Source organism: Arachis duranensis, chromosome 9 (assembly GCF_000817695.3).
Source record: "Arachis duranensis cultivar V14167 chromosome 9, aradu.V14167.gnm2.J7QH, whole genome shotgun sequence".
NCBI classification, from domain to species: domain Eukaryota; kingdom Viridiplantae; phylum Streptophyta; class Magnoliopsida; order Fabales; family Fabaceae; genus Arachis; species Arachis duranensis.
In genome coordinates this window covers 22,797,478-22,811,783 of record NC_029780.3, presented here as the reverse complement: position 1 = coordinate 22,811,783, position 14,306 = coordinate 22,797,478, and the positions used below count along the sequence as shown (strand labels likewise).

The window sequence follows — 14,306 nt, the reverse complement described above, 5'->3', positions numbered from 1 at the left end:
CTCTGATTCCTTTATCTCCGAGGATCTCGATCATTCGTCCAACACTGACCAACAGCCTCGTTCATTACTTTCATCATCTCATCAACTCACATCTTATTAAATCTCAAATCATGTCATCAATAATATCACCATCATCATTAATCATAGTCATCATCTCACATCACTATAATCAACCAAAAATCATCACCATACCTTAATCATACTCCATCACTATCCTCTCTCTCTCTATCAAGCCAATTATCACTAATCACAGCTCAACTCCAAGCATAGCCTCCAGACCTATTTACTTATTCCCAAACCCTCGAATTTATATATAAATTGCTGTTTTAAAGTCTTTGACTAATTAATCAAAACTCTCTTCATTTTTAGAAATCAAATGAGTTTGAAATAAGAAGTTAACAAAATCATAAGAATCTGATTTTCTTTAATAATCTATAAAAGCATTCGAAACACATCTCTTTTGTTAAAGTTACTCAAATAAAAAATCATTTTCAAAACCATAACCAGCACTCTTTCAAATTCTTGGAAAAATTTCGACAGCACCTCCCCTAAAAATTGGAGTTTGCCACCCGTCACAGGTTCCCTCCTTTCAACCTCAACTCAATCAAAACCAACATTTTGAATCAGTGTTTCCAAATCCATTATTTAAAACCATTCCTTATCTATTTAAATCAAAGGAAACTAAAAGTCACGGATTCAATCCGTTTCACCAAAAATCCAGAAATCAACCAATTAAATAATAAACACAACATATCAATCTAAATAAAAAATCGTTTACATCACATGCATTTATCTATTTGTATTAATCTGCTAAACTTATCAGGTATTCAAAGCCCAAAGCGTTTTTGTTCAAAGAAAACCCCTACTCGGACTATCCGGTTTGGTTCTAAGCCTAATACTAAGCTCGACATTCCCAATTTTATTGTAAAGGTGGTATTATAAAATTATGCACAGTCCTTTAAGCTTGATTATTGCAAATACCTCAATCTTATTATTGCAATCAGCCCACATCCTGACTCCCTCCTTATTAGCAATTTCTTAATACATACGCTGGTAACCCGCACTTTGTAACACCCTAATATTCAAATCCTTATGCTCGAGTCATAAGTCAATGATATTACGGTGGTACGACTCTCAGGTGGATCTTTAATATATAAATATAAGTATAATTGAAAGGAGTATTAATCGAGAAGCCTGAAAAGAGTAAAAATAAAATCACAAAGACGTGTAACTCACGTTTTGACAACAGAAGATAAACCATGACGTCGGAAATGATATACAAATAAAGGCACAAAGAAGATTGAGAGATAGACAACATATAGATATATATAACATAAGTACATAGCCACTAGTCGCGACCCGCAAAGTTTAGGCCGGCTAGGATACAGTATAAAAGTAGATGACAACAATATAACCTAATCTCTCTCAAAAGAAACATAAGAGCCTCTATAGGCAAGTTCAAAAGAGTTCAATACATAATAAAGCTTTTCAAAATAAAGGGGAGAGATTCTAAGCAAAATATAAAGTAGAGAATATAAAGATTTTTGCCGTCTCTCAAACGAACAACAGCTCACTTCTGAGCACCTGGACCTGTATCTGAAAAATAAGAGATATATACGGAATGAGAACCCCCGACCCATGGGTTCCCAGTACGGTAAAAGTGCCAAATAAATACAATGCACTGCAATAAAAACTCACTAAGCATCCTAAACTTCTCTTCACCAAGTATCCATCCTATGTTCTCGCTAATCTAAGAATAGGCAACTGTCATAAGGGGATACTAAATCTAATTCATATTTCTCATGCTTCCCAACTTTCTAACTCTCCCACGACTCAGAATTAGAATCATAAACAAAACCATCACCAGTTATTCTGTCTCAACAATTCTATACCAACACATATCCTCACCTGGGGTAAGTGAAATCACTTCACTGTGTCTACTTAGGGAGTTCAAATTATCTCATTCAATAATCATCATCATTATTCAATCACATCATCAATGCATCTCATCAAGAACAGCCATCAGCGTCCACCGACACCAGCATGAGGGGCCTCTCAGTTGTACAAACACAAGCAAGTCAAACAAGTAATATACAATTAAGGTACAAGTAGAACAAGTAGCACATAATCAGGTAACAAGCATATATGATATAGCAATCCAAAACAAATAGGCAAACCCAAACAATTCAAACATATGCAAATGATGAATTCCTGCCCTATGGCTGATGATATCATCTGTCGATTATATAGCCAACCTGACAAGTTCTGGTAGCTAACCATTGGACTGTCCCTCTGTCGTGCATCTCCAACTCGAGTTATTCTCAATCATAATCATGATCATAAACATAATCATACAACACCCACACTGGTATTTATCCATACAACACCTACACTGGTGTTTATCCACGGGGGCGAGCTCATCCGGAACTTTAAGAGTGTCCGGCCACACTTACGACATATGGTCAACAGAGTATCAAGTCTCAACCTGGAGCACGTGGTGGCTAGTCACTACTTTCATCCAGAAAAACTCATATCTCAGATAATCATTCCACATTCATTCATAATATTCCATAACTCATTCATCATGACCATTTCGTTACTTATACATCACATGATGCCACATTTATACATCACTCATCATAACCCGGGGCAAGTGGGACTAAACCACAACCCTTGCATCCACCCGGGAGCAAGTGGGGCGCAACCACAACCCTTGCATATACCCAAGAAGTACGTTCTCATATGCCCATGAGGAACCAAGGAGGGGATCCTAACCTCCCACCATCTCGCTGGGGGCGATTTTACAATACCAGGAAGAACAAGGAAGGGGATCCTCACCTTCCTCCATTTCTCTGGGGTTGCACTTCTGAGAAAGAGAGCTCAAGATAAAACAATCATTCAAAGCCATATTTTCATTTCAAGCCATAAATCAATATTTATCATAGCCATCCGGCTCATGGCATAACCAATAACTAGCCAATAATGATTATCAAATATAGCCATTTGGCTCACGACATACACCACACTTCCATCATCACCCTCAACACCCATATAGTCATCATTAGTCATGACTCATCATTAATTCTCCCCTTACTTCATCCACAAGTTACCGCATCTCCTAGCCTATTTCCATCGCTAGGCATACTATAAGTATTTAGGACATAAAGGGTGAGAAAGGAGACTTAGAACTCTGAAATTTGGCTTTGAAAACTCAAAAAAATCAACCTTGGGGTGAAAACAGGGTCACGTGAGTGTGTCGCCCACGCGTACGCGTGGATGGAAGAAAATCCAGGGGACGCCCATGCGTACGCCTGCGTGCGGTTTGTGCTCCACGCACAAAATCAGCGCAATTCTTGCACAACTTTCGAAAATTAGGCTGGGCATTTGGTGCAGCGCATCGACGCATACGTGTCGGCCAGGCGAACACGTGGGGTAGTGAACATTTGAAGACAACGCATGTGCGTCAGTCACGCCTACGCGTGGGAGTGCGTTCTGTTAAAAATCTAAGTTAAAAAGCTGATGAATTCACAGTTTCAAACCCCAAACTTCCAACATACATAACTCCTTCTACAAAATTTCTTTTTCAACCATTTCTAAACCGTTGGAAAGGTTGTTAAATAAACTTTCATTAAAATCCAATTTTGAAGAATTCTAAACTCCGCGGACTGAGTTACGGACCGCCAAAGTTGGTCAGAAATCAGTTTTTTCCTAAAACTTGAAATCATCAATTTTTCCAATGTTCACAAACTAAATTCATTTTACTTATCCAAATGACCACAACCCAATCACATTCACATAATTACACTCAACCAAAACTAAACCTACCTCATCTACACAATTTCACCCAAAACCATCAAATTCCACACTTCAATTCCTCAAACCTTATTATCCAATAATCAACCCAATTATTCACACATTCAATGTCTAAAATCCATCCAATTACTTATATCATCACACAATACATACATCAACTTACCTTCCTTACCTCTTTCCGGCCTCCGGCCCAAAATTCACAACCTCCGGCCTAAATTCACAATTTAAATGCATAATCCACAAACCAATACTCATTATCCAATTCATTAAATTCTCCATACACCAAACATACAATTCACACAATTCTCAATCCAATCATTAATTTACATTACATATCAACTATGCATATCAGCACCAACCATTTACACAATCCAAACTTAATCCTAGGGGCATCTAGCCTAGAAATTCTCATCACACCACACGGTACTTAAATGAAACTTAAACCGTACCTCTTGTAGTCAAACTAATTGAGCCTCTTCTTTGGAAGTCTCTAACAACCTTAGCTCCAAGCCTTACCAAAGCTCCTCAAGCAACACCAATCTCTCAATTGTGTACCAAAATCACCAAATACACTAACATAAACAATTTTACATATATACATTAACTTAGGGTTCTTGAAATTGATAAATTACAAGGGTTGGAGGGTTTCTTACCTTAACCCACTAAAGTTTGAGATGAATGTCACCCATGGCTCATACTAGAGCATTCCTAAACAACCAAAATCACAAGATTTCCTCAAAATGCAAACCAAATTCAAATTTAAAGAGGAAAACGAAAAATGGGCAGAGAACAGATTACTCACCACAAAACTTATATAAAATTGTAGAGGATGAGAAGAGTGACGCGTGGTCACAAACGACTCATCAATCGGAGCTCCGGAGAGAAAGTTATGGTTATTTGAAGATCGAATAGAGTTAGGGTTTCTCTCTTCTCTTTCCTTCTCTATTTCAGCGCCCCAAGCCCCTTTCATTAGGATAAATGAGCTGAAATGCTCATAACTAATGTTTATATATGTTGGGTCTTAGACCCACTTAGGCCCGATTCACTTATTTTTGTCTGTTGGCCCAATTTTGGACCAAAACCTTTAAGATCAGCACTCTAAATCACACTTTAAATATTTCTACCTTCCCTAATTATAATTCCTGATTTCTTAAACTCATTTGCTTATAATCAAATTTCTCAGCTGCAGTACCAGATAGATCTCAACCGGTACTGCCGGTCAAAATTCCAGCGCACGTTTTTACGCAGAAAACTATGTTTTCTGACTTAGAAAAATTCACTGAATCCAAATATCATATTTAAATTACCAAATTCTGATTGCTAAATTTTCTAACCATATTCGCTTCTATTTAATTTATTATTTAATTAATTACAGTTTGATCGGCTTTTACACACTTGTAACATACACCTAACCCCAATCGGCACGGCCTATTTGGCTGATGACTTCCACATCTCTGACAGCTTGAAACATCTGAAGTAGCCGCTGTCTGTTTTCCCTTATCATTCCCTTGGGAAAGTGTTGCGTGTATCCTCTCTTCTTAAACTCTCAACCCCTTGGTGTGAATCTATGATTGTGCTATCTAGGACTTCCTTTCTCTGTAGCTACCTTTTTCACATACTCTTCAACAACTCTGCTCTTATTCACCAACTCTGAGAAAGTTCGGATCTCCATTCGTCCCACTGAACTTAAGATATCACTCCGGAGCCCTCCTTCATACTTAATGCACTTCCATTCCTCGAAGTCTCCCAGAGTTCCCTGACACATGCGGGAAAACTTGAATAGCTCCTCAAATTTGTCTGTATACTCAGATACAGACATAGAACCTTGCTTCAGCTGCAATAACTCAAGTTCCTTGGCCGTCTTGGTAGAATTTGGAAAGTACTTTTTATAAAATTCCACCTGGAAGGCATCTCAGCTGATAGCATCATCATCATGCTACAGAAGGCGTCGTGTTTCCTGCCACTAATGCAACGCTTTCCCAGTGAGCAGATAGCTAGAAATTTAACACACTGCTCTTCAGGTACCAACTGCACTTGCAGTGTTTGCTCCATAGCCTGAAACCAGGTATCGGCTTCAGTCAGGTTGGTGGTTCGCTTGAACTTAGGTGGATTAACCTTTAAGAAGGTTGCTAGTGTCATCAGGCCCTAAGCTCCACTTCCGCCATTGCCATTATTTTTTATCTGTTGCCCAAAAGCCTCCGCAGTGGCCTGCATGGTAGCAGTCATGTTCTCCAACGCCGCAATGAAGTTTACCAGGTTATTCGGCTTGGTTTCCAGTCCCTGAGTACTAGTACGACCTCTCTCACGGCCTCAACCACATCCACAAGGCATCATCTGGTTCCTATACACACTAAACAATCGATATCAAGTTGATCAGTCTCAATATCGGAAGTCTAGTGCTTCAAAGTACCAAAGGTACACTCATGAACTTCATGCTAGACGTATCAGTCAGATACCCTAACTAGCATAGCACAGACTCAGAGTATGTATTGAAGCATACGCAATTCCATCCCTCAAGCTCACGAGGACAAACTGCTTTGATACTATAATGTAACACCCTAATATTCAAATCCTTATGCTCGAGTCATAATTCAATGATATTACGGTGGTACAACTCTTGGGTAGATTTTTAATACATAATTACAAATAAAATTGAAAGAAGTATTAATCGAGAAGCTTGAAAAGAGTAAAAATAAAATTGCAAAGTCATATCACTCACGCATCGACAACTAGAAGATAAACCGTGAAGTCAAAAGCGATATACAGATAAAGGCATAAAGGAGAGTAAGAGAAGGACTGTATATAGATATGTAACATAAGTAAATAGCCACTAGTCGCGACCCGCGAAGTTTAGGCCGGCTAGGGATCAATATGAAAGTAGTTGACTATAGTATCTCCTAATCTCTCCCAAAAGAAACATAAGAGCCTCTATTGTAACACCCTAATTACCCTAAGCTTTACCTCTAGCCGTAAAGCAAAGGTTAATCAAAGGTTACGACAATGCTAAGGCTTATACATATTTATATAGAAGGAAATAATATATATTCTAGAAGTCCGATGAAGGATTAAGCTCGAAAATAGGATTACAAAAGCGCGAGACGATCACATGAAGCTAACGCATAGGAATACAAGGTATAGATGCAAAAGAATAAAACATATATATAAATATGAGTATAATAATCATAAGGAACTAGCCACAGCTTGCGGAGTTTAAGCCGACTAGTATATACAGACATACAGAGTTTTGGAGTTAAAAACAGCTTATACAACTATTCTCTCGAATAAGCCTCTAAGGCCATAAAGGTAAATATACAAAAGGTGAGAGAATACTATGACAAAAGTAAAACAGAAACATACAAGGAAAGAACCATACTCTTCTCTGTCACCATGTCTGCAATTTCACCGAGGTGAATTACGACATGCATCTGAAAAACAAAAACAAAGTATGGAATGAGAACCGGAGGTTCTCAGTATGGTAACAGTGCCCAATAATGTAAGATGTAAGGCTCCGGGACGCCGAAGGCAATCCTAGAACTCCACACCAAACAGATATTCAAGCTTAAAGAAATAAAATAAATAACTAAGAAACTTAACCATAAACCGGGTAATCTAAACTTAGGGAAAATTCTAACTAGTACTAATCACACCACTGTATCCCACAGCCTTCACCAACCTAACCTCCGTACAATCCCATCGCCACCGCCTACCTAACCTCCTCAGCACCAGACAATCACAAATAATGCAAGCAAGTAATACACAGGTAATATTCATATATAGCAAGTAATTCAAGAAGCAAGTAGGCATTTTATACAATTAGGCAAACCCAAATAGTCAAAGCAAGCAAGCACATAAGAGATGCATATGATGAATGTCTATCCTATTGGCTCGTGATATCACTTGTTGGTCCGTAAATGCCAACCCGATACATCCTCCCGGATGTAGCCTTTTCTGCCACGCCAGGGATATAGTGCCATGCACACTCATGTAGTAGGCAGTCTATTACGCTAGGGATATAGGCCCGCACACTTCATGCAACAGAGAGGGAAACAACCAAAACAAATCATACAGTAGAACATTCTGCTACGCCGGGGATATAGACCCCGCACACTCTCAACAATAACTAGTCATGCAGTAGAAAAATCTGCTACGCCAGGGTTATAGGCCCTGCACACTCTCAACAATCCAATAATTTCATCATTACAACTCCGAGTCCTCGACTCATCTCAACCACTGTCTATCAACCTCAAATCAACACCAGTCATCACCATTTCTCCTCTCAAATCATTTTTAATTATCAATTCTCAACATTCCAAGGATATAGTGCCTGGCACACTTTGCTTCAATATCCATCAGGCTCATAATAACCATCATCACTTCTTAATCCCATTCCAAACTCATTAGTTCGCTAGTTTCTCAGTTTCAGTACCATTCTCCTTTCTCACTCCACCAAACCCATCCTCAATACACCAGAAACCTAAACCTCTATTTGCTAACTTTCTAACGTAAAACTCAAATAAATTCTCCTAAGACTTTTTCCATGTCTCAATGCTCAAGAATAAGCCCAAGAATCTTAAAATGGTGTCATAGAAATTTACAATCTTGTTGGAAAGGTGAAATAGTTGAAAACAAGGTTTAAATTTGAGAAACAGGGCGTGTGCGTACACTCAGGAGTGTGCGTGTGCATGCCCAAAGAGATTTTCAAAACGTGTGCGTACGCATAGGGGTGTGCGTACACACAGGTACCAAATTTTATAATGTTGTTCACTCGCACAAGGCGTGCTAGCGCCCCCAACTGACAGACCTTCCCAACTTGTGCGTGCACACAGGGATGTGCATATGCACAGGTTGTAAAACTCCATTGGTGTGTGCGTGTGTGCGGACAAGGCTGTGTGTGCGCACATACCAGAAATCACAAAATTCTGCAATTCTGCAGAATTTCAGATTTTCACACCAATCTTTGAATGATCATAACTTCCTCTACAAAAATTCAAATCTTACAAACTTTATATCGATTTGAAGACTTTTCAATAATCTTTAATTCTAAACAAGTTTCAACACTTTTTGAAAACTGAGACACAATTTATGATCCGTCAAAATTCACCAAAAATTCGTTTTTACCCAAAACCTCAAATTCTCAAATTTAACCAACTCTCACTTCAAAACCCAAATAATTCACAACCCAACAATACCAATACTACACCAAAAGTCCTACCAATCCTCTCTCAACTCACCCATCTATAATATCCCAATTACACCGTTCTACACCATGAAAAGCATTATTCCTCAACATCCAAAATCATAAAAAACATTCATAATCATTATCAACCAACAACTTCATCAACAACCAATACAAATCCTCATCAAATCCATTCCTCAATTTATTCCATAACCCCAATTACAATAACATTATTCTATATACAAGCCATATACATAAATTTCATCACTCATCATCAAATCATACAATCATCATCATTATTATTCCAATTCCTTCCACACAACACCAATACAACATCTATCAATTCCCATTAACAACACCAATCATCACTTTTCTCATCAGCATCATAATACACCATTAACATCAATAATTTCCAACCATCATCATCAACCACCATAATCAATAACAACCAATAATAAAAAATCATCATCAATACCCATCTTCCAATTTCAACACCCACCAATATAACTCATCAATAATCATCATCAAACGATAAATGTATCATCATATTCAAACCCATTCATCAAACACCCAAATCATCATCAAGCATACATTTATGAACAATTAACCATACAATCACACTATTCAACCTATCTTAGGGTCAACTAATTACATATTACATAAAAGAAACTGAAACCATACCTTGGTCGATTCTCAAAATGCACCAAATATCAAAATAAAGTCACCAAGCTCGATACAAGGCCTCAACCAACTCCAACAAATACCAAAACTCAATCTAACATCACATATATATACCAAAATCAAAATCTAAGACAACTAAACACAAGAGTTTAGTGAACCCTTACCTTACCTAATAAGATTAGGGGTGAAATCCAACCATCACCTGCTACTAGAGATCACCTAAACAACCAAAACTACAAAATCTACTCAAAAATCAAACATAAAAATGTGCAGAACTAGGGCTGGAAAATTGCAGCATGAGATTCAATTTCTTACCAGATTTATTTAGATAGAAAGGAAGAGCTCGTCAAGAGTTTTGCGTGGTTGCAAATGGCTCGTCAATCGGAGCTTCGGATCAAAAGTTATGGAGCTTTGAAGGTGGAGGTGAATAGTGCTCTTCTTCTTCCTCTCCTCTCTCAATCCAGCGCCCCTCTCTTCAATTTGAAGAGAAATGAGCTGAAATGCTCATTAAATGGGCAAATATATGTTGGGCCTTGGGCCCAGTCTAACCCGTTAGCGTTTTTGGTCTATTTAGCCCACTTTGAGCCAAAACCTTTAAGATTAGTGTCTGGTTTTCAATTCTAAATTATTTTCATCCTTCCAAAACAATAAATCAATTTTCAAAATTTTATTTTCCAAAATACGAGGTACTAGACAGACTAGAGCCGGTCCTAGACAAACTAGAGCCGGTACTACCAACTTAAGCGCCAGTATGCATTTTCACAAAACTTTTCAAAAAAGATACATTTTCCAACTCAGAAAAATTCACTAAAATCAAATTTTACATTTTTATTTTTAAATTAAAACTTCTAAATTTTGAATCTATTCCGGGCACTAAAATCATTATTTTTATTAAAACGGTTTTTCGGAAAAACTCCGGCTCTTAATCTATAGGCAAGTTCAAAAGAGTTCAATACATAACATAAGCCTTTCAAAATAAAGGTGGAGAGATTCTAATCAAAATATAAGGTAGAGAATATAAAGATCTTCGCCATCTCTCAGATAAAACATAGCTCACTTCTGAGCACCTGAACCTATATCTAAAAAATAAGAGATATATACGGAATGAGAACCCCCGACCCATGGGTTCCGAGTACAGTAAAAGTGCCAAATAAATACAATGCATTATAATAAAAACTCACTAAGCATCCTAAACTTCCTTTCACCACATATTCATCTTATGTTCTTGCTAATCCAGAAATAGGCAACTGTCATCAGGGAATGCTAAATCTAATTCATCTTCCTCATGCTTCCCAACTTTCTAACTCTTCGATAATTCACAATCAGAATTATAAACGAAACCATCCCCAGCTATTCTGTTTCAGCAATTCTATATCATTATCTCATATCCTCACCTGGAGCAAGTGAAATCACTTCACTGCGTCTACTCAGGGAGCTCAATTACCTAATTCAATAATCATCAGTGTAAATTAATCATATCATCATTCCATTTCAACAAGAACAACCCTCAGCATCAACCGACACCAACATGAGGGACCTCTCAATTGTACAAACACAAGTAATACAGGCAAATAATACACAATAAGGTACAAGTAGAACATAATCAGGTAACATAGCATATATGATATAGCAATCTAAAACAAATAGGCAAACCCAAACAATTCAAACATATGCAAATGATGTATGCCTGCCCTATGGCTGATGATATCATTTGTCGGTTATATAGCCAACCTAACACGTCCTGGTAGCTAACCATGGACAGAAACACCCATCACGGAGCAAGTAAGTTTGAGCTACAACCCCCTTGCTATTACTTGCTCAACCCAGAGCCAGTGGAATAACCACTACTGCAACTACTACCCAGGCGAGTGTTTAAAAGCTCAACTTGGAGCGAATGGAATCACCATTACTGCCGCTACTACCCAGGCGTCACGATCTCTGACCTGGAGCAAGTGGGATGAACCACAACCCTTGCTACTACCCAGGTATCTCAAGCATTGACGCGGAACAAGCGGGACGAACCACAACCCTTGCTACTGCTCAGGTATCTCAATATATACTCATTCAATCTCAATTCATGTTATCAATCTTCATTGTTATCAAATCTCAAACATTAACCTAGAGCAAGCGGAACGAACTATAACCCTTGCTACTACCCAGGTTACACAATTACACATTCATTCATAATCACTCTTCATTATTACCAATTCTCAAATAATGTCCCGGAGGAAGCGGGACGAACCACGAACCTTGCTACTACCCAGGTATCACAAATATACATTCATTCAAAACTCCATAATTAAACTCATTTATCATAATTCTCCTTCCCCATCTCATACCCGGAGCAAGTGGACAATGCCACTACCTACTACCCGAGGTCTCCCGTCACATTCATTTTCAAACCGTCATTTCTCTACTTCCTCAGTCACAATTCCTTACTCCAAGCCTTTCTTCATCAACAAGTCATCACATTTCCTAGTCTCTTCTCATGAGTAGCCATAATATACAAATTTAGGACTTAAAGGATAAAAATGGAGGTTTAGAAGTCTGAAATTCAGCTTTAAAACTCAAAAATCAATTTTTGCTGGAGACGAGGTCAGGCGTGCGCGTCGCCCACGTGCACGCATGAGAAGCGAAGAAAAACATGTGACGCGTAAGCGTCGCCCATGCCCACGCGTGGGAAGGTGAAAAGTAGAGTGACGTGTGTGCGTTAGTCGCGCGTACACGTGGGTTTGTTTTGTGCTCCTCGCACAAAACCAGCACAGTACCGGCACAACTCTCTAGATTTTCTACTGGGCTTCTGCATCAATACAGCGACGCGTACGTGTCAGCCAGGCGCACGCATGAGAGAGTAAAAATTGTGAGTGATGCGTGCGCGTTGGAGTACGTTTAACCAAAAATTTTACTAAGTTTAAAAAGCTGCAGGATTTCATTTTCAAACACCAAACTTCCGCCCCACATAACTTCTTCTACAAAAGTTCCTTTTCAACCATTTCTGAACCCTTGGAAAGATTGTTGAATAAACTTTCATAAAAATCCACTTTTGAAGAATTTCTAACTCCGAGGACCGAGTTATGTACCGCTGAAGTTTGTCAAAAATGAGTTTTTACCCAAAAACAGAAATCACCAATTATTCCAATGTTCACAAGCCAAATTCATTTTCACTCATCCAAATGACCACAACCCAACCACATTCACATAATTACACTCAACCAAAACCAAACCTACCTCATTTACACAATTCAATTCAATTTTGTCACCTTCCGCTCCTAAATTCCTAATTTCTTATTACTCCCATTCCTCCCATTAATTTACACACTCAATGTTCAATATCCATTCAATCCCATATGACATCACACAATACACCCATCATTGACCTTCCTTATCTCTTTCTGGCCTCCCGCCCAAATTCATAATTTAAATGCATATTTCACAAATCAATATTCATTATCCAATTCATCAAATTGTCAACACACCAAACATACAAATTTACACAATTCTCAACCCAATCATCAATTCAAATTATATATCAACTATGCATATTAGTACCAACTATTTACACAATCCAAACTTAATCCTAGAGGCATCTAGCCTATGAATTCTTATCACACCACACGGTACGTAAATAAAACTTAAACTGTACCTCTTGTAGCCAAAATAATTGAGCTTCTTCTTGGAAGTCTCCACCAACCCTTAGCTCCAAGCCTCACCAAGGCCCCACAAGCAATATCAATCTTCCAATTGTGCACCAAAATCACTCAATACTCTAATATAATTGGTGCATGAAAATTACTTCACACTATGTAATTCCGCATAACTAACCAGCAAGTGCACTGGGTCGTCCAAGTAATACCTTACGTGAGTAAGGGTCAAATCCCACGGAGATTGTTGGCTTGAAGCAAGCTATGGTTATCTTATTATTCTTAGTCAGGATACCAATAGGGTTCTTTAATTTCAATTATAAAAAGAATGAAAGGGCATAAAATAAATAATTGTTACGCAATAATGGAGAATATGTTGGAGTTTTAGAGATGCTTTGTCCTCTGAATTCCTGCAAAATAATGCTTTCTCACTTTCATAAATGCAAGGCTCCTTCCATGGCAAGCTGTATGTAGGGCATCACCGTTGTCAATGGCTACTTCCCATCCTCTCAGTGAAAATGGTCAAAATGCTCTGTCACAGTACGGCTAATCATCTGTCGGTTCTCGATCATGTCGGAATAAGATCCATTGATCCTTTTGCATCTGTCATTACGCCCAACACTCACGAGTTTGAAGCTCGTCACAGTCATCCAATCCCAGAATCCTACTCGGAATACCACAGACAAGGTTTAGACTTTCCAGATTCTCAAGGATGCTGCCAATGGATTCTAGCTTATACCATGAAGATTCTGATTAAGGAATCTAAGAGATACTCATTCAATCTAATGTAAAACGGAGGTGGTTGTCAGGCACACGTTCATGGATTGAGGAAGGTGATGAGTGTCACGGATCATCACCTTCTTCATAGTGAAGCGCGAATAAACATCTTAGATAGAAACAAATGTGTTTGAATGGAAAACAGAAATAATTGCATTAATTCATCGAGACGCTGCAGAGCTCCTCACCCCCAACAATGGAGTTTAGAGACTCATGCC

General features: G+C 38.4%; 1 protein-coding gene across 1 annotated transcript; it reads right to left on the bottom strand.

Annotated features, from left to right (window-relative positions):
* Positions 1 to 5,389: 5,389 nt before the first annotated feature.
* Positions 5,390 to 5,952, bottom strand: LOC107465141 (uncharacterized). The gene is made up of 2 exons (XM_016084133.1): positions 5,697 to 5,952; positions 5,390 to 5,610 (listed from the first exon to the last, which is right to left on the bottom strand). Exons 1-2 carry the CDS (start codon positions 5,950 to 5,952, stop codon positions 5,390 to 5,392), a joined length of 477 nt encoding a protein of 158 aa, XP_015939619.1.
* Between the last annotated feature and the right edge of the window lie 8,354 nt (positions 5,953 to 14,306).